Source organism: Pocillopora damicornis, chromosome 7, assembly GCF_964200805.1.
Source record: "Pocillopora damicornis chromosome 7, jaPocDami1.2, whole genome shotgun sequence".
In the NCBI taxonomy this organism is placed as follows: domain Eukaryota; kingdom Metazoa; phylum Cnidaria; class Anthozoa; order Scleractinia; family Pocilloporidae; genus Pocillopora; species Pocillopora damicornis.
The window spans coordinates 3,785,521-3,812,399 of NC_142676.1; the positions used below are offsets into that span (position 1 = coordinate 3,785,521).

The 26,879-nt window shown below is 37.5% G+C and overlaps 2 protein-coding genes and 1 long non-coding RNA gene across 9 annotated transcripts; 1 reads left to right on the top strand and 2 right to left on the bottom strand.

Moving 5' to 3' along the window:
- Positions 1-417: 417 nt before the first annotated feature.
- Positions 418-8,700, bottom strand: LOC113679870 (acid phosphatase type 7). Its single transcript, XM_027196845.2, has 13 exons — positions 8,375-8,700; positions 6,385-6,585; positions 5,435-5,617; positions 5,146-5,171; positions 4,549-4,646; positions 4,395-4,457; positions 3,467-3,581; positions 3,061-3,174; positions 2,882-2,942; positions 2,602-2,669; positions 2,424-2,495; positions 1,876-2,013; positions 418-1,402 (listed from the first exon to the last, which is right to left on the bottom strand). Exons 1-13 carry the CDS (start codon positions 8,529-8,531, stop codon positions 1,319-1,321), a joined length of 1,380 nt encoding a protein of 459 aa, XP_027052646.2. The 5' UTR covers positions 8,532-8,700; the 3' UTR covers positions 418-1,318.
- A 134-nt stretch (positions 8,701-8,834) lies between these two features.
- Positions 8,835-11,842, top strand: LOC149042115 (uncharacterized). The gene is made up of 2 exons (XR_016188190.1): positions 8,835-9,305; positions 9,804-11,842. It is a non-coding gene; the product is annotated as an uncharacterized LOC149042115 (long non-coding RNA).
- On the bottom strand, positions 10,268-26,862 carry LOC113679869 (neutral alpha-glucosidase AB). 7 transcript variants are annotated; one of them, XM_089211479.1, is made up of 29 exons: positions 26,743-26,862; positions 26,234-26,326; positions 24,595-24,831; positions 23,235-23,402; positions 23,001-23,091; positions 22,769-22,865; positions 22,201-22,297; positions 21,656-21,757; positions 21,459-21,537; positions 20,191-20,364; positions 19,657-19,718; positions 19,042-19,119; positions 18,452-18,527; positions 17,889-17,949; positions 17,455-17,520; positions 17,023-17,102; positions 16,595-16,636; positions 16,255-16,453; positions 15,740-15,841; positions 15,581-15,639; positions 14,928-15,112; positions 14,339-14,403; positions 13,794-13,870; positions 13,626-13,700; positions 13,326-13,439; positions 12,301-12,410; positions 12,064-12,138; positions 10,965-11,068; positions 10,268-10,559 (listed from the first exon to the last, which is right to left on the bottom strand). In XM_089211479.1, the coding sequence occupies exons 1-29, from the start codon at positions 26,763-26,765 to the stop codon at positions 10,447-10,449; spliced, it is 2,904 nt and encodes a 967-aa protein (XP_089067605.1). In that variant the 5' UTR covers positions 26,766-26,862; the 3' UTR covers positions 10,268-10,446. The 7 variants fall into 7 exon arrangements, with proteins under 7 accessions (XP_089067605.1, XP_089067606.1, XP_089067603.1 ...); XM_089211480.1 differs by having other exon boundaries at positions 17,455-17,524; positions 17,893-17,949; positions 20,191-20,331; positions 26,743-26,861; XM_089211477.1 differs by having other exon boundaries at positions 17,455-17,524; positions 17,893-17,949; positions 26,743-26,861.
- Positions 26,863-26,879: the final 17 nt, after the last annotated feature.

Consider the following 26,879-nt stretch of genomic DNA (forward strand, 5'->3'; position numbering starts at 1 on the left):
TTTGACCATCGCTCACCCCCTTAGTAGAAATTTCTTTCTCTCCCCAGTTTGCACTGCTGTAAAAATCAAAGACGACAGCTATAATTTTCACCAAGAAATAACAAAGCACTCGCTCCGCCGGCTCAATAGCCTGTGACACATAATTGCCCATCAAGTTTCACCCAAACGGCACCAAATTGGAAAGGGTAGCTTTCGTGTTAATAATTAGCTGAGTGAGAGTTGTTCTTTGCCAAGATCTCAACTAAATTCCCCTCCTGTCCCTCCCTTGGGTAGACCAGATAACCATGGCAATAAATAAAACACCAAGAGTCTTGCATTCCACGTAATTCCATAACGAGAGATGACTTCGCTTGAGTAAATGCCAGTAAGAGGCACTGGGGAGATTTGTTAAAGTTATTAAAAATCGTGACTGGACAATTGAGATACATAAAACAAAATTTAATTGCAAAGACAAAAGTATTTTATAGAGTAAAAACAGTTTTCCAGCCACAAGCACTATCTAAACTAGCGCTAGACTAAGAGACCACCTAACTTCACGTATTTAACCCCCAAAAAAAATGATTAGCCCTGACTGAACATTGAGTTTCCAATACTCATTGGTTAGAAAACACAGCTACTGCGGATCTAGTCTCAAAATTAACATCTATACTTAAGATTTTATAAACTAAATGAAGAAAACTTTTTCTTCCCTTTATCCACAATTTTATCAACAATAGTAGAAAACTGACAGCGGTACGATTGGACACTAAAATGTTGATGAATGATTTTCCTTCCTTCAATCTGTTTGTGCTTAGTCTTGTGTTTAGTATAGGTAATCACATGAGGCCAAGTACTATTAAGGATTAATTGCACGAGAGTTTTCAAAATTTTCCAAAATTGCCCGAGTCGCGAAGCGACGAGGGCAATTTGGAAAATTTCGAAAACTCAAGTGCAATTAATCCTTAATAGTACGAGGTCTCATGGGATTACTTGTTTATCAATAAAGGGCAAAATTTATACGAAGGAAAATCACGCGCGCAGTCTATTTTTATCTGGGAAGCAACGGATTAGCAATGCAACGGATTAGCCAATCATTAACAGGTAATCATGCCCTCTCTTGATTACTAAAAATGCCCTCGATTAAGAAAAAAATGCCCTCTCTCTCAACCAATCGGCGCTCAGTAATTTTGCCCTTTATTGATAAACACTGTAAATCTTTCAACTGCCATAATTATTAAATAAGTGTTTCATCTACCATGGAAAATTTTACTAAGAATCACAAAGTTAAAGAAAAATTCTGACAACTGTGAACTGTGAAGAGTTGCACTCTTAATTCAATTTATGCCTTCAATTTCTTTCGTATCCAAGCATCAGGTCCATGCTCCTCTTTGATAATCATTACTTTGTCGATGACTTCACCTTGCTGATGAGAAAAAATAATACAACCTTTAAGTTGATAATTACGAAGCAAATACATTGAATACTACTACTACTTAGGAAATATTCATTCAACATTCTTGTTACAACTACCTCTCAAAATATGTTAGAAAAAAACAACAACAAACAAACAAAAAACAAACAAACAAACAAACAAACAAAAAAGACCTGCTAAGAAATTTAGTGAATAAAATAAAGTCTATTAGTTCATACCATACAGCTTTTTTTTGCACTGATTGACTACCATTTTTTGGTATATTGACAGAAACTAAAGTTTTGTTTTTCACCTGTGGTATTTATTGTGTGTTGATGAAAGAAAAGGATATTCACCTTCACTTTGGTGAATAACTTATCACTAGCCAAACTCTGAGCCAACACCCTTATTATGCTCAAAACGTGTCTCAGACTGCTCCAGAAAATTCTTAATATGTCTTCACCATTGTTCACACTCAAGCTTACCTTATCCACACTGACTTGATCCATGTACAAGTGGGTCTTGTTGTGAATTGTCATACGGGCGTAGCCATAATCATCTGAACGGAAAGCTGTCCAAGGGGGGTAATCTTTCTCGAATGGGTCATGGTCTTCTTGACATCCCTAGAAATAAATGAATCCTTACAGTCATGAATGAAAAAAAAATTGCTATTGAAAAGAAAAAAACGTGTTTGAAAGGTTGAAAATAAATTTAAAAAAGCTGCAAACAGATCAATAAACAAAATTTTACATAGCAATATTCATTTGTTAACCCTTTAACTCCCATGGGTGACCAAGACAGAATTTCTCCTTACAATATCAATACAATATCAACCAGAGGAGTAATGAGAATAACGAAAACTATCAATTTGAGGATAATTACTTGATCCAATACTAAATTCTCTGAACTAGCATTATAAGAATTGTATGGTTGACAGTAAGGAGAATTACAAATTTGGTTCATGAGTTCAAGGGTTGAGAATAGGAGCCAGATATCAAACCCAGTGTACCTCACCCGTAAGTAATCAACCTACCGCTGATCCTGTGGTTAAATGTACTGGAGCACAAGGGTTGGTATAAGGCTGCTCAACTGATCCATTGCAAATCTACCACAAAGAAAAGAAAAGAAAAGTAAGAGCCATCTGGTACAGCAGAGTAAAAGTTGTCTTGGGATCTTCAGGCAATTCTTGTCACACCAATATGTTCTCTTACCTGTCTGTCGTAGATTGGGAAAAGACGTTCATATGAATGCTCATGAGCCCAAAGCATCAAGTCCACACCTGTAGGGGAAATCGGTAGACCCACTCTTACATAACTTCATTCGAAAGAGAAAAAAGGAGACAAAAGACAAATTCTAAACACCACCAGATAAATTTGATATCTCCATCTTCACTCTGAATCAACCTGTTTGTTGTAAAAAACATACACAGGTGCAAAATCAAGTTCACTACTCATTGCAAGTGAAAGCAATCACAGGCTACATTTAACTCACCATATTTATAAAACAAATCCTCCAGACGAAAGAGATGTTCAGATGTGATCCCAGTGCGAACCTACAGAGATTGTGTAAAAAACGAACTGTCAGAAATGAAAGCAGAACTACAAGGGTTAGCCTGATTGGGTTTTTAGTGCATGAGACCCTGTAAATAAGTTAGTGGTGTCTAAACATACTTTGCTCTCATGTTTGGTGCAGTCATCACCATCAGAGTTACTGCAGTACATTGGCCTATGACCCATAGTAATAATCCAAGGGCGTTGAGCACGGTTTTCTGGTTTTGTTGCCTCCTGAAAAATGATTAATTACATTAGCAAGTAAAGAAAAATTTCAAAATGGAGGCTCAGTGATAATATAAAATGCTTGAAATTAATTCATCATTAATGTTTATCTATTATAAAAATTCAGCTAAAAGAATAATGACAAAGAGCCTCTCTAGTCAGTGATCATTTCCTTCATTCTCATGACCTTAAAGTCTAATTCAGGGGTGATATTGTTTGGAGAAATCAGATGCTTGCCACTCTTAGGGAAAAAGGTAAAACACATCAATGGTCAATTTAACAGCACTCCAAGAAAACTAACCTGCAGGTCTCTCTCCAACCATTCATACTGTTGGACAATCTGCTCAATTCCGTACTGATAATCAAAGTACACTTCCGTTGAAATGGAAATGATATGTGCAGGACCAATGTTCCAGCTGATACATAATAAACCAAAAAAAAAATATGTCAAACCTTCAATTACCAAATGAATGAAATGCTACTGGTATTGCCAGAAACCAACCATCCTGAGATATTCCAGGTCTGGAATATTAAATGCAGAGAAAACTTTGTATGCACTGAAAACCTAACCATCAGTAGTGTGCATTATTGGAATCTTAACACTGTAAAAATTTTGTTCACAATATCAAGGCCTCACACATTCTGTGTGCAAGAGTGGTCATCTTCCATGTTACCCTAAAAATCCCATGAATAAGTCACAAAAAAGTCACCAGCAAGCCATAGGGAAGATATACTGTATTAGCCCCACTCCAAGTATCACAACCATTATTTTCTTGCTTATGGTAGAAGGATAGCATGAATTCTGTAGTTAATTAGCCACCATTTGCCTCTGCAGTGCTTTGCTTTCTAATGTAATTTATTTTGAGTATCCAAATAGTATCCAAAGTAAGCTGAACTTAAGATGCAGATTCTGTATTTCTCCTTTGCAATTGTTCCATACGATACAAACAATACATGACTTGTGTAAAAACATTTGATAATGAGACTGGAGTACCTTGTACTTCTAACATTACTATTTCAGCTACTGCAAGAACAATATATATTACATACATAATCTATGTAGCAAAAGTAGAGCACAATCTGTAGATATGTTTGGATTTTGAAGTATTATCATTTAGAACTCTTTGAATTGTGTGAGACAATCCACTTATTTGTCAAATGTTTTGGATTTAAATGAAAGACTGGCTGATGGAATCAGAGACACATCTAGGTGTTACATGACTTTTTACCTGTAGTAAATATTCTCAGTATTTCCTGGCATTGAAAACCTGTTTTTGTAGTTGGAAAAGTTGCTGTAAAGAACAAAGATATGCATTAATATCAAATGCAAAGTCAATATAAAAGAAATAATGGAATAATTTAAATATTTCAAGGTCAACTTACTAAGCAGCTTCATGATTTCCAGGACATGTCATGTATGGTACATAGGCAGCAATTGACTGAATTTGATTCATAAAGTCATCTCCAACTAAAGCATTGTCCTATTTTTAAAATGAATAAAAAAAGGAATTGACATAAGAATCGTGAACAAGTTGTTGCAAAGCCCTCCAATGCTACATATGAAATTTTCCAGCTAAGAAAGAGGTGATCAGCAGCTGTTGGTGATCAACATGTTTGGTGTTTGGTAATCAACAGCAATGAGTTATTGCAAAGCCCCCACTGCCCACAAAATTTGCCAGCCATGGAAGAGGTGATCAACATGTGGATTTTCACCTGCAGTTACTTATATGCTCTTGTTGTAAAGGGAAATGAATTGTGTAATTCATAGGTGATGAACTCAAAATTGTTTGATATTGAAATATCTTTTTTGTTGCCATGAACGGTGACTAGGGATCAAAATAGTTGACACTTTTTCTTGGGAAAGGATTAGCTGTTGAAAAGTACATGAACATTAGAAGGAATCACTCCCCAAAAAATGAAAAAAAAAAAAAAAGGCCAGAAACAGTATAATATTAAACATAAAACAAAAAAGTGTCTTACAGTGTCCATGTTATATGCAAAATCACCTAAAAAAAGAAAATGAAAAGAAGAAAGAAACTAAGTCAAAAATTACCTGATGATATTTTGTTCTCTTAAAAATACATCAAATAAATAATGAAACCTCTCTGCAGGTTCTGGTAGATTCCATAATATTTTCAATCAAAGATCTTGATCTACCACATAGTGTATTTACAGTATATTGTCTAGCCAAGCTGACAAAGACAAATTTTGTCACCAGCCACAATGTTTAAGCGATGAAATCTTGAGCACAAACATACAATGTACATACCAACATGAAGGTAGGCATCATAGAGTCCTTGTTGAGTTTCTTCTTGCAGAAAGCTGATTGATTTAGCATTAACACTGCCCATATCTCCAAACACTGCCATTCTAGGACTCCAGTCTACACCAGATTGAAGAGCTTTAAACTCATAGAGAGCACTCCAGCCTTCCATTCCTCCACAGTGGTATTCTGGATTAAAGATATAACAATCAGGACTTTTATGTTGTTGTTGTTGTTGTTTTTTGTTTCTAATGCACCAGATGTATAACAGCGCTCCAAGTTGCAATCACTTTGGTCACCATAGCAAATTAATAAATATTTGGTGACTAAAATCTCGGTGAAAGTGGCCAACATATTAAAAAAAAACCTCAAAAAATCCATAAATGTTTGGTTGACTTATCAAACATATAAACTCTGGTGAACCAACATGAAATGTCCTTCTCTTGGTATAACATATATTCTTTCTTTGAGACCAAATTTCTTTTATAGCAAATACTTTACAACTGAAGGTCACTAAAGACAACTTTTTGAAAAAGAAAACTTGGAGCCCTGTGTAAGAGGCCGAAAAAGGGTTTATTGCATGATGTAGGATTAAGTGTTTTTCATTTTTATGACCAGTGAAAATACAAAATTTAGACCTCGTGAATTGTGAATTTTTTTTTTTCCACGATACATGAACCTTAAAGTTGCTTATCTGATTTTTCATGATGCATTATTTTTACTTTTTGATGTCCGAGAAATGTGCGGGGGACTCTCTTTTTATCCCTACCTATAACACAGGACTGACCACAACTCATCATTTTATTTGACTGATGACTTTCAATATAGTTAGCAAAACCTCAATCACAACTGTTGCAAACCCTGGTTCACACCATTTACTGTATTATTGATAATCAGCTGGTTGATCTGCTTCAGCCAATAAAACCAAATATTCTCTGGCAATAAACTGTACATACCATACACTTGACCAGGCATCAATCCTGTTAGTTTCACTCTGTGCATCCACAGCACTCTGTGTGCTGATCCTCCATCAGTGAATTTGGTTACGGTACCTGAGGTCTGAAGCGTTAGGGGTAAACCAGCTTTGTTGTATTGCACAACACTGTATTCTGTTTGTGCTAAAGTCACCCATGTGACCATCATTTCCGTTGGGTCTCCTTGAAAGAGTGACAAAATGTATCAAAATTATTGCGAATGAATATACAAGCAATCCTCACAGTTATGAATACTACTGAACTAGAAGCGAAAATGAGACCTGGAAAAATTCAGGTCCATACAGAATTTGAACCCATGACCTCTGCAGTTGAAGAAACAAATATAGAAGTAATCCTCACAGTTATGAATACTGCTAAACTAGTAGTGAAAATAAGACCTAAAAAAAATTCAGGCCCACATGGACCACAGTCTTCTTATATGATTTTCATTTAATTACAGTAATGAATTAACCACTTGGAGGGTTTATCTGAAACCAACATAATGACCAGCTCCCAATTGGCTTGTAAGCTCAGTTGGTAGTGCGCTACACCAGTAACACAGAGGTCATGGGTTCAAATCCCATATGGGCCTGATTTTTTCTTCAGGCCTTATTTCAACTACTAGTTCAGTAGCTACCAGTAACTCCAAGGATTGCTTCTATATTTGTTGCTTCAACCCTCAACATGTATGATTTTCGTATATTTACAGTTAAATTAAGTTTAATTTATGCTAACACCACTAATGTTTACATTTACATTTACATAGACCCAAAAGTTTATTTGAATCTTGTAATAAGGTATATCACAATAGTGATCTTAAATGCTCACCAATGCTACATTGCCACTGCAACTTTTGTGTACTTATAAACACATAAAACTTTCAGAGCCAGATCTGAGGACAGTGAAACAGTTAGCTCTGAAACAGAGCCAAGATTTAGGAAACCCACCAGTACACCCTTGCCAAAAGTTCTTACAAGTACATGTACCTCCTCTTGCCTTATTTAGAATCAAGATGTAGGAATGTGATACTGAAGAGAAGCCACCCCTGGCAGGTTCTGTAGAAAATCGTCATTTTTTTCACTTTCACCCTCCAACCTCTGAGGACTGATTTTCACTTACAACAGAGCCTGCTATAACCGGATAATTGTTTTTATTGGAACCATAAATAAATAATGACGTTAGCTCGTTTCTAAGTTTTACTTGGGTATGTTTCCTATTAAAAATATCGTTTCACGTATCTTCTCCTTTCGCTCTGCATTTTTCCTCAAAAATTTAAATCTACTGAGAGTAAACGCTGGCAAATAGCTCCAGTAGATTTGGATGAACATCTTGATGACCAAGGCGTTAACACCAAAAATATGATTGTTTGTACATGCTACAACGAATTTCTTTAGATCCTTTTGTGGTTGAATCGATAAACCTAACTACAGAATCCAGAAAGAATAATGTTTCGGATGAACAGTTATGTACGTATGTAAACCAAACTTACTGAATTTATGTGTATCTGCATGTTGACAACACCACTTCAATCTGCTTTTTTATTTTTCTTTTCGTTGTTTCAAGAGTCGATTTAGGCTACGTAACCGTCAATAGAGTCTCCATACCGGTAAAAAAAATGCCTAAGTAAGTAAGAACTTTCCAAAAATCCTCAAAATAACCCTTCTTTCACATTTTACATTCTATAACTGCATTTCAAAAATGTACGTATTATGTAAGAGAGTGCCAACTGTGAAAACAAAGTTGATTTCTCACAGAATTGTCCGCTCATATCTCCGAACAGTAAAAGCAACTTTTCAATATCAAATTCTTGCTTATATCAGCTTCTGCTTTCGTCGATCATCGATAGACCGGTCGCTTTGAATTTCCTTCACAATCTGTTTACCAAATCATGCATGTCCGGATGCGTACATGGGCGAATTTTTCATCTCTCAGTTACCTTCATTTAGTTCTTTCCGATCATTTCTTCCCTTACCTGTACTTGACAAGTGAATCTGTTGCGGTTGAGGGTCCGTTTGTCCATAACAAATCGGTAGAAAAACTAGCAAAAGCGACGCAATGAAACTTTTCGCCATGCCTACAGCAAAACGCACCATTCGTTTGACGTAAAGTAGTATCAAAGTGCAAGTCATGGAAAAGTCACATGACGATCACCTTACTTCCGACCCGCTGAGAACTGCTACGCAGGCTCATTCTAAGGTAACTTGCACCAAAAAGCACCTTGAGACTCCTTAGAGGGTCCAAGATAGACTCTTCCAATCCCGCATCCCACCGCCATTTTTCGTTCCATCCCGCCATCCCACCGGGTTAAACGTGGGTTGCTCTAGTTCACCGCCTTCATTTAAAAGCTGACGTTTCGAGCGTTAGCCCTTCGTCAATTGCTCTGACGAAGGGCGTGCATGACCAGAATTTTCCAATTCATAAATACTAATTTCATTTTGCTCCTCTCGTTTCGCTGTGTGACAAACAACCGACTCGACCGAAATTCTTACTGAAATTGATGAAAAAAGGTCTTACTTTATAGTCATAGACTACTCACTAGAAAAAAGCTAACTAAATATGGACGAATACAAAAATGCAAAAACGTTGGGGACAAATTTCGAAGAACAGAACCCTTCAACTCGTGAATACTCATATAGTGAGCCTCCTTGTTTTGCACTTCGCCGACAGATGTTTTTTAATCAAGCATTTTTTGTTTATTTAAGATAAAGCATTTTTTTTTGTTTACCTGAGATATCACGGGCTCTCAAGATTAGTTCACACACGTGAGTTAGATTAAGAAAGCGGCAGTAGGGAGTCCGAGTTCAGATTGAAAGGACTGTGCATTATTCGAAAAGTGTGTTTTCTGCCTTTGTGCAAGGACTGGAAAATATTGCGTCTTAAGAGGGATAACGTCTTATAGAATTGTGAGTATATCAACATTGTACGTATTCTAGAAAGCTTTTTTGTCGCTTCTGTTTTTGTTATGTCCGATACAGGCGATCCTCACGTGTATTTTTTGCTTTCAGTTGACTAGCTAGCGCGTGTGCAAGAGAAAACTTGCTGAATAAACTAGTTCAAAAAATTCGTAGACCCCGAGGACTTTATTTTCCTGGTGAATCTTCAAAACCAATAGTACCCGAACGTGTGGTGCCAAACCCTCTTAGACGTATTTACGGATCAATTACCCCACCATTTCCCATTATTTTTTTACCATTCAAAACCATTCACCATCATTAGAAATCCTTTCCCCCGCCACAAGACATAATTCGTTATCATTAACCTTCATCTATCCTCAATTATGGTGACAAATGGTGCCAAATGACGGCGTATGATGCTCAATGACGGGAATGATGCCTAGTGATAGGGCCAACGATGATTATTGTCGGGGAATTATGTTTAGTAACAGGGTATGACGCTTGCAGATGGCGATTGGTGACTAATGGCGAGGAATCATCAGTGATGTCTTGTGACGGTTGATGACGCCCAATGAGTGTAAATGATTTTTAATGACGGCACGTGTCTCATGAAGGCAGATGATGTCCAATGACGAGGAGTGATGCCTAATGACGGTGAATGGTGTCGAACGATGGGTATTGCTGGTTATTTGAGGCGAATGATGGGGAATGAAGTTCTATGACAGGAAACAGTAACGAATGGTGGGTAACGAGGCAAATGATCAGTAAAGATAGGAATGACTGCACGAGATCTATTTGTTTCTGGTTCTGCATATATTCTTTTTTTTCAGTTTGGGACTCAGGGTGGGTACATAAATGAGTTGTCTTCCAAAAGCCTGGAACATGCTGAGCCTGCAAATATTAACCACGCACACGGGGAGCGTGTGCTTTGACGAGATTGTGCGTAGAAATTGTCACATACACACCAATACTTTGTTTGTACAAATCACTTTAATTCCTTCCTTACAGTAAGTTGTTACAAAAGTTCTCTCTCTCAGTGGCAGTGTCGCCGTGCCTAATTAAAGACGAGAGGAATTCGTCTTGTTCACCATTGTGAAAACAATTTCCCCAAAAAGTGTAAAAAAAGTTGATAATTTACTGAAAATCTAATTTAAGCGTGCATAGTTATTGTCCACTCTTTAGCTATATTAACCCCAGGCTTCTTGATCGTCATCGTGTGAGTCGAGGGATCATGTGTGAACTGGAGGTGTCTGTTCTCTCCACCTTCAGAAAAAATGACAGAAAAAAAAATTCAACACATCACAGCTTAATGATAATATTGTACACATAATCAAGTGGTTTCCTTTCCTTGGAGATGACTTTCCGCCGTGAAAAGGACGTTAATAGAGCTGTTTCGCTCCTCGATTACAGCTCCCCCACAAGGAAGAGTGCCAAGACAAGCATGGTGTTTGAGGCTACATTTGAGATACACACATGCACAAAACAGAGACAAAGAAAAAAAAAAAGACACAAATACACCACTGGAAAATTATCTGATTGGAGTGTTAAGTCACTGAATTCCTGCAGAAGAGAAAAAAAACCAAGGAACATCGAGGAGGCGATGGAGAGTGGTGCTGAACAACAGCCACTGTATACAGTACTGCCTGAAAAGTTGATCCAGCCACCTACCATCAGCAGTAAGGAGGATTCCTTTAGGAGCGTTACTTATTCCAAGAATGACAATGCGTTCTATCCAAGCAGCGGTAGTGTACAGAGTGTTCGGCGTCTCCCGCCTGCAAAAAAGAGAAAAAAAAACATGAGTGGAACTTAGCAACTCTCGATTTGCACTGCGGAAGCTCTACCACCGAGCTACGGGGAACTCTAACTGGTTTAAATGACAACCCTTCCACTTACTGCTATGAATTTTAAACCCTAACATCATTATCCATGTACATTCTCCATACTCTTCCCTATACATTTCTTTTAGTACTGACAAGGAGAATTCGTTTAACAATCAATGCTTCTTGGGTTGGCGATCATTCCGTTTATTCTCGTGATCTTAAGGAATGATTCAGGAGCATAACTGTAAGGAGAAAGTAGATGCTGGTTACACTTTGGATTTATGACGATGTGTTCCCTTTTGGAATGATTGTAAACAAAGATGTTATACTCGCTTTTAACCTCAAGATAAAAGTAAACAATGACGTTTGTCAGAGAAACAGAAATCCAACAGAACGCCGATCTTCAGCCTGGCGATGAAAGGGGAAAATGACTCCCATTGCAGTTGTGCCAAATTACCACGGGGTAAGAATTTAGGATTTTCTACCACGGAGCTTAGGTAATCGTCTTGTACCTTGGCCATACCAATGTTAACGGTATGCTTTTTGACAATGATTCAAAGAATGCCTTGTGATTAAAATGAAGATAGTAAATTTAACTACAGCCTATTAATGAAAGTGAAAGATGATGTTCTCAGCCAAAATCAGAAAATAATAATAGTTATCATGATCATAATTATAATAATAATAGTAATAATAATAAAGATGAAAATAAAAGATCAAAATCTGAAGGGAACAGTCGAATTTTTAATCCGAGTATTCCTGAGTCAATTGTGGAAGAAAGACAGCGGCATCTCACACTTGTAAAGCAAGCTGGAGGCTTTAATCGAATCTCGCCCAGTTCTAGAATATTTAGATAGACGTTTAACTTTGTGACGAATTTACATCAGAAACCGCCATCAAGATGTAAAATATACTCGAAAAGAAACAACAAGAACAAATCTACTAACAGGAAGTTCCACATTGACGATAAAATCCCTGATTCTTCAGTCTGAGGCTGAAGAGGAATGGGTTTGGATGCATTCCTACGGGGCGGAAAAGATCCTTGCTTCAAAATTACCAGAAAATATCAATACAAAATATAACACAATTTAGCAGAGACACATCTGCGAGGTGCCCATATGTTCTTTGTTTCCGAGTCGAATTGTAATGACTCGTCGAGAAATAGACAAGAAAAGTGATCTTACTTCGCCACCATTCGTCCGCCACGGAATGAAAACTTCATGTAAATGTAGGCGCCATTCTTGTAGTCAAAGGTGTGTCCATCGTCCACGTAAAGATCTCCCTCTGCTTCAGCCTGTGCAGAAAGAAAGTAAGCGCAAGTATTGAATAGGATTCTTTAGTTTCAGGATGCACGGTACGACCCTGCATTGGGTATGACGTGTAGTTACCGGAACTTATCCCTCCATCCGAGTATAGTGCGAATAGGAGCATTAAATACTAACCCTCCCCCTCCCCCTCCCCCTCCTCCTACCCCTTAATGGAATGCTTACCTATCGCACGTTAGCCCCACGCATTTGTTGGTTTCTGTTAATACTTCAAAGTGATGCTAGACACTCTGAGACTGATGAATCTCAGCCTAGAACATACCATAATAGCCCAGCCAAGGCTAAAATCCGGACTTTTCGAGGAAAGTATTGCCCGTAAACTGTTTAAACATCGATAGGGCCGACATTTATAAGAAATCAGATGTAATAATAGGGAGTTTGAAATGTAACTACGGGGTCGTGTGGTAAAAAGTTAACGAAATAACGTAATAAATTTCCTTCTAAGATTTTCGCCTAAAGCTCGATGTGTTCAACGTTTCTGACGGTCCGACATTGTTACTTCGGCATAACAAGTGAATGTAACGTTTAAAACGTGACTGAATTGCTGTCGAGGTTTCCACGCTAAGAGAACGTAAAATTTGGCGATTTCACGTTTTAGTTCTGTATGGAACGGCTAGCAAGTGTACAAACTTTTAAAACACACCTGTTCCGCTATTGTTTTTCTAATTAAATCTTTAGTTTCGCTACATTCTCGTTTCCGTCGCAGTCGCGACTTTCTAAATTCCCTTATAACAGCCAAGTAAAACTGGCAACAAACACGCATATACAGTCGAAAGGGGTTAATCCATCCATCCGTCCGCCCGTCTATACGTACGCACGTATGTTCGTAGGTTCTCTCGTTCAGTTTTCAGTTCAATATTGTGTAGTCATATGCCTAAACTTACACTGGGATTTAAGGCCATGGTTAACGTATATGGATCCTTGTGCATGAGTGCACTGCATCGGCGAATTCGTTGCTTGGTCGCGATGATGCTTCCTCCACGCTGGAACACTGGGATCTACAATAAAAATTTAACACTACAAAATTAGTCACAGACAGAGGGGAAAACTTACTTTGCCCAGTTCTTCCAAAAGGTTAGAGATTTGATCTAAATCCTCTAAAATATTGATTCACAGAAAGGAAGGGAATGAAAGCCACTTGAGATTTGTCATCCATGTGGTACGAATTAAATTGATGAATTTACCTTCTCGAGTGGTGTAGACACGTAGATCGTACTCTCCCCTCGGTAAATCTTGAAATCATGCAAGTCGTACCAGTACTGTTTAGAGTAAAAAACACAGTTACGCTGATTAAGATAAGTCTTTTATGAAGGAACGTTCGACAAACAAAGTTATGATGTAAGATAAGCTACCTCTCCTTTTCCTGGAAGGTAAACATCTATCGAGTTCTGTCCTTGGGTCGTGACTGGTTTAACGAGAAGATCTTTTCCTAAAAAGGTAATCGGAATAGCTAATTAACGGCTGATTTCTCTCCAGCCTGCAGTGCAGGCGTCCTATTAGGGCAAGCTAATGTTATAAGCTCGAGATCGCTAGCCATTTGGAGTAAGAGTGGACGAAGGGGGTTAAGGGCGGGGGGAGGACGAGAATCTTCACTCCCCCGGGCCCACTGTTCGGGAAATGAGCCCGTGCTCCTTTCTGGTAGTTAATTCTCGGGAGGATCGAAGACTGGATCGAAGACTGGACTCACACGACTAAACTCACAAGACTAAACTCACAAGACTAAACTCACAAGACTAAACTCACAAGACTAAACTCACAAGACTAAACTCACAAGACTAAACTCACAAGACTAAACTCACAAGACTAAACTCACAAGACTAAACTCACAAGACTAAACTCACAAGACTAAACTCACAAGACTAAACTCACAAGACTAAACTCACAAGACTAAACTTACCGAGCAAAAATTCATCTTCCATGGCAAAAGTGTTCTTCTCCTCTGGATACTCCACCCACAGAGGCCTAACGAGAAAGGGTCAATGTTACTTTTATTTTACTTTTTCTGCTCGTTATTTTTAAAGCCATTCAGTTAAACAAAAAGAAATCAAAACTGTAAAAGTGGATCGAAAACGAATTTCTTTCTGGATATGTTGCAAAGTTTTACATTTGATCCGTATATTCTTCGATTGGATGCTCAACCTTTGGTTTGTACATCTGTTCAAGTTAACTCCGGTACAGTTCAACAGTGTTACTGCTAATGCTCTAGGATAATGAAAAGCTCATCTCTGATGCATAAACCAGCCACATAACATACATAAACGTATTAAGATCCCACAGCCCAAGACACCTCAAACGCGCGGTTTGACCGTTTGGAAAGTCATTCCCTAGACCTACAGACTAAATCTCCAAAATGACTAGCACATTGTCTAATACATCAGTTATGACAATTTGGTGTTCTAACACACAACATTATCCCATGGTTGATAGTTTTCCATACTCTCAACACATGTCGACCTTATCACGAGAATATACTCCTGAACACTCACCTGACTATGGGCGTGCCGGTCTCAGAGGCGTGGTAGAACAAGGTGTACCAATACGGCAGCAGTGAGTACCTCACACGGATGGCATCTCTGATCAGATTCTTATACTGCTCATCGTAAAGCCAAGGCTCCCGGCGTTTGGTGTCCAAGTGAGCGTGTGCGCGGAAGAATGGCAGGAAGGCAGCCGCCTGAAAAAAATGAAAAACAAAAAACACCCATTGGAACACAAGGTGTTAGAGTGTGGACCTTTCCTTCGCCCCAGTTGATAGTGACAGTCCAAATAGCACATCATGCTTGAAGCTTCCAATAACGGTTAAAATCACACATGCGTCTTCCCAAAAATTAAACCTACGGTTGGTGCAAGCGACCTGTTCGCGTCCAAAAAAAGGGAAATGGGTCATTGGAGCGACATCCAACTGAATACCACCACTTAACAAGTCATGATAAAATCACAATTGGAATTACCCAATAAAAACACACTGGAGTCAAGTGAAGGAAATCTGTTGGGAAAAAGGCACAGAAAAACAGCGAAGGCCGCGAGCAAACTTTATTTGTTCCCGCCTCATAACCCCTCTTAATTTAGCTAAGAAAAAAAAAAACAGGAAAAAAAAAAAGGAGATAAACGAATAAATCATGTGCGAAGAAAGAAAACCTACCTGATACCACCTGAGTAACAGCTCTGGGTCAGGATTTTTAAAGAAACCACCGACATCAGCTAAGATAATAATAATTAAAAAACAAAAGAAAACCACATGAAGTCAACCGTCGTGGAAACAAATCAGCTACGAACTTGAGTATTTCTAAAATCGTCTCACCTCCGGAAAACGGCAGCCCAACCAAGTTTAGGGTGAGGATCATGGGAAGAGATGCCTTTAGGTGGCCCCAGTCCGCCGTGTTGTCTCCCGTCCAAATGGGACCTAGAAACAATTAACAGTTCCGGTAAGCTAAATGCACAAGAAGCCTCCATTGGAAGTTTCAGTTTGGAGGTCCAAATCATTCCGGGATTGCATTGGTTTGATTAGAAAATTCCGCACTATTCTCTCTCAACCAATCAGATGCAAAATCGCAATTTGGTCACTCGCGTTTTTCCGTGTTCCACGCGCTTTGTTTATTTGTTTTACTTTACGCTTTCACTGGCTCCTTGCGATATTTACTTTTTAGTGATTGCCTGGTGCGCTTAGCTTGGTTGCTGAATTCAATTTTAAAGCGCTTCAATTGTCAGCTTTGTATCCTGTTTAGCACGTCACTAGGAATGAACTAACATCATTTTCAAGCCGGTATCACGTTGCTTTTGTTGTTTATTTTTTCTTCGCAGATAACAATTACTTACCGTTTCTTTGGGTTCCTGCAAAAAAAGCTCGCGACAGGACAAACGGTCTTTCCCTTCCCACTGAACGGTCTATCTGTCCTTGCACTGTTGCCATGTGCTGATAGAAGCCGTAGATGTTGTGCACATCGCGGTGTTCCCAGTCCCCGAAGTGAAGCGCGTCTTTATGCATGGTTATTTCCGGTCCATGGAAAACCGAGGGCTGTAAGGCAGGAAAAACGTTGCGGTAAAAACGAATAACATACTTCATGGCTGGTTCTTAGATAAACTGCGACCAGCCCTGCCTTTGAACCATCTCATACTATACTATTACCAGAAAAAAAAGTTCTCAAGTTACGCTAACCTCATTCATATCATTCCAGGTAAAAAGAGTTTCTGTGGAGCCCTACAAGAAAACATCCCAAATGATCAGAGAAGATAATTCGACAACACTTCCTCAGGTTTGCGTCCAAACTTCCTAAATCATTTTAACTTATGCGTTTACTCATGAGTTTCCCCGCCGAGTGAACCACTCCGACAGGAAAGGAAAAATTTTCCTCTTTGCTATTCTGACTTTGGAGAGATCAACAGCATTACCTAACCAACTTCTTCGAGATCGAAGATAAAAGAAAAAGGTGCATGTGATCATTTTTTTTTAAATTACTCTCTTGGAATCGTAGCTCATCTTTGCTCTGTGTCGTCGTGAAGAAAGCTCCGAATTAAATACTAACAATGCAGTAAACTTTACAAAACCCTTATATCGGAGACAAATTGTCCCAAAATGTGACTTACCTGATACTCGCTCAGAGCAAATTTACTGCCCCACCACTTGCGAATTTCCGGACTGAGGAAATCGATCCACGATGAAGTTCCTATGAATTAAGGAAATTATAAATAAGGACGCAAAAAACGGTTCTTTCTCTTAAGCCAAGCGTTTGGCAGATCAATTCACAGATCAATTCAACCATTTTCAGTTTTCATTAACTATATCGATGATGGCGCCATGATAAACTCTCATTCACCATTACGTTAAAGTGAAAGTCTGGCAGGAAAAAATTAAGGTTTTCTGGGTCATTTATCGGCTGATGACGCGGTTTTCTTCGTAGGGGAATAGTGAAACTTTCGCCTTCCTCACTTATTGTGCCTTATACTTTAAGATTAAAAGTCACTTCACCACCACTTTGCGATGCGTTTTGATTCGTTCTATTATATACATAGCATCACCTGGCCAACACCAGTTCTCGTATTCTCCGCCATCTTTGTTCTTCACATAATAACCCAATCTTGTCGCTTCCTGTGAGATTTAAACATAAACATGAACAAACCCCATGACTATACGAAGCTAAGACCTTCGGAATTGCGGTGCCATGTCTTAGAACTGAACTGTTACATACACTCCAAATACTGCTGAGATCGGAAAGATACAAAGAATCTTAAGTGAATACTGAGCAAAGAAGATTGAAAACCACAAGAGTAAGGTTAAATCCTAGGTTCCAAAACCAAATGTATTTTTAAAAGATTTTTATTTCAAAAATACTCAATGAACGACTGTGACTCACTGCGATGCATCAAGACTCACTCGTTCGTTCTTCTGATGCATCGCAACTCGTGAACAAAAATCGTTCGTGCGCACTTTCCATGGAATGATCTCTATTAACTTGCCTCATGAATGTGATATCCACCCTCGCGTTTGATGTGGGGATCAATGATAGTAACCATCTATAAAATACAATAAAATTTATTAGATAAATGAACAAGTGAAAAGAAAAACAAACAGAGAATGCTCATGCACTGTACTCAACAAAAAGTTGCGAAATTGAGCAAATTTTGTATATAGCCGTTTTGCCTCTCACATTTATGTCAAACGGCTAAAATTCTCCTGCTCAAGTTCTATATATTCATCTAGTTATTGGCTATTAGAATTTCTCATCAGACCACGATCTAGAGAAAAACTGTCTTCTTTATATCTTAACCTTCCATGCAATGTATTAATGCTGTAAGGGGTAGTTCCACTTCATGAATAGTGCTATTGCAAGTTTAAAAGGTTAACCAAAAAGAATGCTGCAAAATCCGTGTAATTTTCATCTTCGCCGTGAAAAAGAAGGCATGACCTTGTGACATGCGCGCCCAAGATGACCGATTATAAACAGCATCAGTAGAAGACAAAGTTTCTAGATCTCGTCATTCGAATTTTTGGATAACTGTTCGTTGATGTCTTTACCTTTCGACCTTTTGACGCCAAGTTTTTCTGCATCTGGTCAGGCGTTGGGAATTTATTCTTGTCCCAAGTCATATACCTACATTGAAATAGGTAAACACCGCAGCAGGAAGTTACCGCAAATAATATACGCCAAAGACAACTATGACTGATCTGAGTCTTATGATGAGGCATGTCGGTAAGGAATACTTTGAAATCATATCTTTTTGTTTGTTCTGTGGCTGTTATTTTTTCCACTTAATAACACCAATAAATGACGGTAAGAGCCTGGCTTTAAAAGATCGGATGTGGGCATCTGAGACTGACTTCTTTTACCCTAAAGTCCAATGTACAGAGCAGAAATTTAAGCTTAAACGATTTCTATTTAAAATCAAGTCCTGATAACCATTTGGTTAACCAATACAATTTTGCTCGTCAGACAGTCTGTCTGGAATGTCCCTTTTCGGCTTTTAGTTTTTGTTTGTTTTTTTTTCTTCCGGTAATTTCCAGAAATGTGTATGTCGGGATGCAAGCTATTCATTGAAGGTTGCCGCTCAAACGAAACAACACAGAGGAGTGAATGCATTTATTCATGCATTTTTTTTTGTACTCACTTCTTTCCATCAGTATGTTCAATGTCCAGCCACAGAACATCATAGGGAATATCATGATCATCAAAACCCTTATCAACGCTGAAAAAACCACAAGAAAAACACACCGCTTAGCTATGAAGGCTCATTACAGATCAAAGAGTATTGCTTTATAAATAGATACGACATGCATTATAGTGATCAAAGCGATATAGTTTTCAAATATTTTCTATCAATAACTTTACATCACCCAAACTTAAATTACAGCCTTGGAAATGATACTGCAGATTTCCATGCCTTCCCAAAAATTTTCCACGACCTGAATGGACCTTGACCAAAGAATTTCACTTAGTTACAATTTTTTTCACAGAATCCTTTTGCTTCGCTTGAGTTGTCTTCAAGACATAATATTGAGCCTCTACTGCAGTAAAAATTGGTAGATTAAGCTGTTTTTTTCCAATTGAAAAAAAGAACGACAGCCAGAAGTTAATGCACTAAGGCAATTTTTTGTCTTTCACAGGGCCAAAGGGAGCCAATCAGATCACAGGATCTACCTCACTTTGGTGGCTCATTGAGGCAGTGAAAATAAACAAAAAAATTAGTAGATGAAGAAAACAGAGCTGTTCAAGTGCAACTTACTTTTTGACGTCATCTTCGTCATTGTAATTCCATCGACTTTGATGATAAGCAATTCCAAAGAGCTATCAAATGAGATCATCACAAATGTAAGATTAGAAAGATAAGATCTACATGCTCTACTATTTTTAGAAAGGTGGTTCCAAAAAAGTATTTATTCCATTTCATGTCTCAGAAACAAGGAAAAACTCAGTTCAACTTCTGTGCCGGAAAATGACTTGCACAGACCTTACTATTAGTCTAGACTTTCACTATAAACCAGGCCTCAGTTGATCGATGAGTGGATAACGTTATTCCTTGGATAAATCTCGATCAGGTGGATAGTGCAGTACGTTTTGTTAACACTTATCCGCTGGATAGCAATTCATTTGTCAGTTAAAGTTATCCATCCATTTAACAATCAGGGTCAGGATATCAGTTTGTAAAATCTATCTCACACTGAATTCTCAAAAAGGAATTTAAACAAAAATTGGAAATCATCTGTGAGAGCTGTGAAAACTGATATAGAGCCAGATAAAACAAAGAAGCCAGACTTACTGGTGGCAGGGCAGTTGTGCCAGTGAATGCAGCATACTCTTGGAACAGGTCATGAGGTTTTGGACCCAACATGACAAACACATCAATGATGCCACTCTCTGAAATCCAGTGGGTGTCCACCTGAGGGACCTCCTCACTTCCCTTGAAAAAGGACATCAGTGAGTTTAACATGGACTGCAAAATAAAAGAACAGTGGAACACAAGAGTAGGCTAGGCCTTTATGGTTTAGTCAACTTTACGCTGACTAATGCTCAGTTGTGTCCAATGCTCCACTCAAAGAAACAATTTATTGGATGCAAGATTTCTTTTATGCAATATGTATGTGCATGTCATTTGAAGAGAATTTATGGATGAGTTTTTATAAAAAATCAAATAACAGAGACTCTAATTTTTGCTCATCAAAATATCAATGTTTTAATTCAAAATTATTACTTTTTTTCATATAATTTAATGTGTGAAGGAGTTTCAGCATTGAAAATTTTAGGGCACTTCAAAATGGTTCAGTGTTAGAGCATTTGACATAACCTCACAAAATGAAACATGAATTACCTGCTTTATTAAGCTACACTTCTCACTATGAGAAGCTATGAAAAACATTTCTGACCTGAAGCAGGTTAATTCCATGCCAAAAATCACCAACATTTACAGTGTAGCACTTAGTTACACCATATGTATACTCTGTTAATCCAGGAGAGCCTATTAAATGTTAGCCTTGTCAATACTACTTAAAATAAATTTCAAAATTAGACTTGAATATCATTAAATTCAGAGATTATTAAACAAGTTTACCATAGTTTCAAATTTATATTTCTTTAATTAAATTTACTTAGAACCTTAAAGAAGTATTTGAAGATGTTAAAACATGTTATCTTAATTAATGATTTCAATTGCACAAAAATCTCATTTGAAAATTTGAATATCAGAAAATCAAATTTATTTGTTACAATAGTTATGTTAATGTGTAATTTGTGCTATTTCACCCCAAAAATCATCCCTAAACCTCATCTCTTATTTCTATCTTAACGTTAAACACCCTAACATCAGTATCCAAATTCTCCATACTCTTCCTTATACATTTCCTTTGGTACTCACAATGAGAATTCATTTATCAATCAAAGCTTCTTAGGTTGGTGATCATTTCCTTTATTCTCATGATCTTATTCTTGTGAATGATTCAGCAGTGTTAATGTAAGGAGGAAATAGATAATGATCACAATTGACGTTTGAACAGTTAGTGACAAAATGGATTAAAAAAAATACTCTCCTACCTTTCTGGCACTGGATGAACTGATGTCCACCCACGTTTCAGCTGCATTCATCCAGAACACACCAACTGTGCGTGCAACACTGAAAGTTCAGAAATCAGAGTATGATGGAATCTGATAACTGCTCTTCAGATCAAACCTCTTCTTTGTAAACTTACTAATGAGTTTCAGTGAAAGTGAATAACTCTGTGATTACTTACCTATGAGCAATCATGACAGGAATACTGCCATAAAGAGCCATCCTGGAGTCCAGCTCATACTCAAACACATCCAAGTTGTACAAACGGTATGGCTCTGAACCACTGAAAAATGAAAATACAGCAATTAAACAGAAGCACCTTAATGCCTGACCATCTGGACCAGTGTATCATAGGTCTAGTTAATTCTCAAAGTAGTGTCAGCCTGTGTGACAAATCTTGAAGTCTCTTCTCTTCTGAATTGACATCTCATAGCTGTTATTAGCAATAAAAAAGAGTTTTGTTTAAAAGAAGTCTTCTAAAATTTTCAGACAGGTGTCCTAGTGTCTTAGTGAGTCTAGGACTTCACCATTTATCACCCCTGGTATATAAGGATGTGCATAAAAATAATAACTCTGTTTAAAATTAAGGCAAACACTGGAAGCCTTATTGAATCACTGCTGAGAACCAATTTGATATAAATACATTTCATCATTGATACAACCAGTCAAAGGCTTCATACCAGGAGTACAACATGATTGTAAAAATCCCTCTAAAGCAGAACTTACACTGTTGTCTTGAGAGCTAGGGTGTCTGCATGTTCTGGGATTCCATACACATGTTCAACACCAGGGAATGAAATGTCCAAACCAACAGAACAGGGACCTGAATGATGAAAGTTTAAAGGTAGAGTAAATACCATCGCAACAAACTTACATGCACGACAGCTTCCCACTAAGTTTCACATTTGATTAAAGAAAGGCTTATAAGCAAAAATTACCAAGTTCTTCATAATTGTAAACATGGCCATATCTTAACCCTTTAACTCCCACAAGTGACTAAGACAGAATTTCTCCTTACAGTATCAATACTATATCAACCAGATAAGAGATGAGAATAAAGAAAAATATCAACTTGGGGATAATAAGTTGATCCAATACTAAATTCTCTGAACTAACATTATAAGAATTGTATGGTTGAAAGTAAGGAGAATTGCAAATTTGATCTGGAAGTTTAAGGGTTAAACAGATACAGTGTAACATCAAGTTTCAGCTTTTCTTTTCTGTGTTTTTTTTCCCTTCTGAGCTTTTTAAAAAGGGATTACTTACTGCATGGACAGAACTTATGTTGAATTACCTCGTGGTCGAGAATCATGATGCTCTTTAAAGTTTTCTTCCCAGTTTTCTTCTTCGACTCTTTCTTCTTCTTCTTCTTTTTTCTCCGCATTTTCTTCCTAGAAAATAAATACCACCCCAAATCACACATTGACATCACAAGTATAAATCCTTGTCAGTACCTAAGGAAATGGAAGGAGAATATGCATACTGATTATAGGGTGCAAAAAGGTTAAAACCTGAATTTCTCGTACCGATTCTGGGTGCTCATCTGACTTTTCCTCCTCATTTTCTCCAGGTGGGTGACCTTCTCCATCGTCATCTTCAACCTTGACGGGAATTTTCCTAATTGGGATAGAGAGGGAGATAATATAAAGCTGATAATGTATTAATACCACCTCTACTGTATCAGGAGTGGAACCTTCATTTAGTGTGGACCCCTAACATGCACAGCAATAATATCAAGCTTAAGAATGATTGCAGCTTACTGTTTTTCTCTATAATGCTCAAAATTCATCAGCCCTCTTGAATTAACAGATACTGCCACTTCATTATCAACCAAAAAATCCAGGCGGAAAGGTTCAAATGTTAAAACAACACTGTTGTTATTAAATCCAATGTGGACACTCTCATCATCCTGTTTGAGTTTTTGGTTACTGAAAAATATCAATGAAAGCAGTTAAATATTGGAACAAACAGAGGCTACAGATAAATATCTAAAATGTTAGATCTATTCCTTTCAAACCTTAAACCAACCTGCTTAGAAAGAAAATAGAAACAAACAAACAAACTGGAAATAAAAAAAAAATCGAAGGATAAAACCATTACAGAACCAGTCAGGGGATGCATAATTACCAAACAAAAAATATTTAGGGGTACAATAAAGAATTGCCTCCTATCTCCCCCAGGATTTCAATCTCTTCAAAATATGCTGCTTGTAAATTAGTGGAGCAATTTTCTTTTAACCCTTTAACTCCCATAAGTGACCAAGACAGAATTTCTCCTTACATTATAAATACATTATCGACCAGAGAAGTGATGAGAATAAAGAAAAATATCAATTTGGGATTAATTAGTTGATTCGATACTAAATTCTCTGAACTAACATAATAATTGTATGGTTGACAGTAAGGAGAGTTACTAATGAGATCTTGGGAGTTTAAGGGTTAAGATATTGACCACCAATGGATTTTTAAGTAGAGTTTTCTCTTGCATCTATATTTTAGTTTGTCTGAGACTATACCTTGCCAAATCTTTTTCTGATATCTTTCAAGTGCTTCATCCATGATAAAATATATTTTTAAATAGTTTCTCTACACAACATCTAATAATGTTATGCTAGCAAAACAATTTATGTCAAAGTAATTTAGTAATATCGACTGAGTTGATAACATAAATTGGCCACCGTAAAAAGTTCTAAAACTAAAGTTTCAAGTGTTAGCCATTTGTCAGAGCTCTGACTGTTTAGGGTGGCCAATTTACATTATCAACTCAGTTGATAATTCTAGATTACCCTGCTATACTCTCCCACTGATGCAGTACCACAGTTTTTTTAGAAACTTACCCCCTCTATTAATTTATAAGAAAGTTATCTCATTGTAAATTCAAAATGTGTCAGAGAAGTCAGTAACATCGAAGAGCAGTTCTTAATTTACCAGGAGAAAAAGAAATTATCAGCCATGGTGGGCAAATAATATTATCTGGTTTGCAAAAAAATATTATGCATATCTTTAGAGCCTAGCCAGCAAATGAGATGTCAAGGAAAAACATGCACAAAGCACAGATCATTACAGTACTTCCTCAAAGATTTGAAGTTCAGACCACAAAAAGGTTAAGTCATAGCCTTACCTTATAGTCTTTGGTTCTTGAATCAAGACATCTTTGACTTCATATCTTGGTCTAATTGGGTTCCGTTCATTAATTCTAAATCTTATTGTATTTTTTTCTAATGTTTGAAGCTTTAGACCGAGTAATACATTTGATTTCTTATTTAGTATATTAACATCAAGGGAGGAATCTGTAAACACTAGAGAATCTTTGACTACTGAATATGGAGACTCTCCTGGTTGAATTTCTCTATTATTCCTGTAAACAAAAACAGTAAAAACAAATGTAATTCATTCCTTCTCAAATATAACAAAAATTTTACTCCACAAACTTAGAGAAACAGCCACAATATATTTTTCATTCTTTCAATGTCATACCCTAAACCCAATTCTGACTTTCAGTTGATCAATCAAGCATGTGATTGCATCCAATCAAAATAAATCAAACATTTAAAGACAAGTTGGGTAAGGGACTGTTGATGTACAATCAGTGACAAAAGTTTTGTGATGTTTCATTTTCTTCCTGACTTGGCTGTCTTCTTACTCGCTGAAATTTGTACCCCTGAACCCAACTTCAGCAAAATACAGAGTTTTGGCAATTCTACCTTATTGCTTGAGTTTAATTAATGAAGTCTGGGTGGTCGGAGGGGGGGGGAAGGGGAGGGAGGGGAAAGATGGAGGTGCTTCTCGGTAAAATGAATATTTCTGATCATGTAGTCTGATTGCCCACATAAGAGTAGTCCGAAAAGACCTTAGTAGCGACTGACCTTCAAAACTTTACTAAGTCCAGCTCCAGGGGTTTCATTAACATTTTCAGCTGGAGGACAACTAATTTTCACAAGCGGGCAAATTTTTTTGAATTGAACTTCTTTACAAGATGAACTTTCCTCAAGATGGTCAAACCAGGTGGGCAAAACCATCCTCATAACTAAACAATTTGCCAAGTGCCTAGCCTTAAATGAAACCCCTGCCGCTCAATCCCTATAACATCTTCTACCAAGGTTGTTGAAACATCAACTACTACTCCTTATAACAGTCCTTCCTAAAACAGCTCTTACCTGAGCAAACAGACTACATAATTAAATGTTTCTCTCAGGTTCAAAATAATGTGTAACTTAGAACTTCTAACAAAGGCAGACTTAATCAAGAAAAGCCACTGTTCTGATCATCACACATACTAATGTCACTGATTTTAGTTTACGGTTGAAGTTCATTGTTTCTACAACCCATTCTAAGAAGGCGGCAACCCTCAACTTGAAGATACCAAAGTCGGCGGGCAACAGGAAACTATGGTCTATGGTCTATAGAAGTTGAACGTTATGGGCAGAATTTCCCACATCAGCATCTTATTTTTAGTTTAAATGAGTATACCAGAGGGGAGAAGCTTGCATGTGCCTTTACCCTTCAACTACCCCCCTTAACTGCAATTATTTGTCTATCATGGACTCCTATGGACATACAAAAACCCCACAATAAAAGTTGAGCTAAGCCAAGCTACCTTGTCTTGCAGAGACAGCCTAGCTCACGAACTGTCTTCCCACAAAAGAACCAAATAACTTCACGGAATTTAAAAGCAGACATCCAAAAGAATCTACTTTAATTTTTTTCTGTAAATCAACTCTTCATGTAGATAACACAATGTAACATTTTAACCATCTTACTTGCAAAAGTTACTTTGCTCACACTTCTTAAAGTTTCCCTTATCCACGGCATTAATTTCTGGAATTATCCACACCAGAAGGAGTGAAACAATCCTAAAAATTAAAGAATAGAGGCCAAAATCTACTTAGAAGGTTTTTATTAAATCTTGTCTGTCTGGTGACATTCTAAAACGGGATCTGCAATTCCATGTACGCATGTTCATATAGCACGTTTGTGGGTATAAGTTATTGATGCTTAAGATGAGACCTGAAAGATTTTATATGAAAGCTTTTACATGAAAGTTTAATTTACTAAATATCATTAAGCAATGCAAAATCCCTGTTATGTCAAAAAATCTGAAATCAAACAGAGGAGTTTACACGTGTCGAGTTCATGGATCTTACATGCACTAGCATATGCGGTCATGCAATCCGAAAAAAATCGTTAGGAGGACTTAAACAGAGAAGATATGAGTAAAGGTGAAGTAAAGCGGTGGGTAAATTTAAAGAAAACAAAGCGATCACTTTACCTTGAGATATAAAACGTAGCCATTGAACTCCACCGTATTCTCACCTCAGCTCTTCTCGATCTCAAGATTGAATATTGGTGAGTGAACTGGGAAGGAATTGTCGGTTCAAACTCCCGGATGCAATTGAACGGAACTGT

Coding starts and splice junctions, on each gene's coding strand:
- LOC113679870 (XM_027196845.2), bottom strand. CDS start 8,531: ATGACTTGCACTTTGATACTACTTTACGTCAAACGAATGGTGCGTTTT. Junction 2,943..3,060: donor GCACCAAACATGAGAGCAAA/GTATGTTTAGAC, acceptor CAATCTCTGTAG/GTTCGCACTGGGATCACATC. Junction 2,014..2,423: donor ATTTAACCACAGGATCAGCG/GTAGGTTGATTA, acceptor ATTTATTTCTAG/GGATGTCAAGAAGACCATGA.
- LOC113679869 (XM_089211479.1), bottom strand. CDS start 26,765: ATGGCTACGTTTTATATCTCAAG. Junction 23,403..24,594: donor CAAGAACCAAAGACTATAAG/GTAAGGCTATGA, acceptor GATATTTTTCAG/TAACCAAAAACTCAAACAGG. Junction 11,069..12,063: donor TCGTCAATGTGGAACTTCCT/GTTAGTAGATTT, acceptor TCTTTTTTGCAG/GCGGGAGACGCCGAACACTC.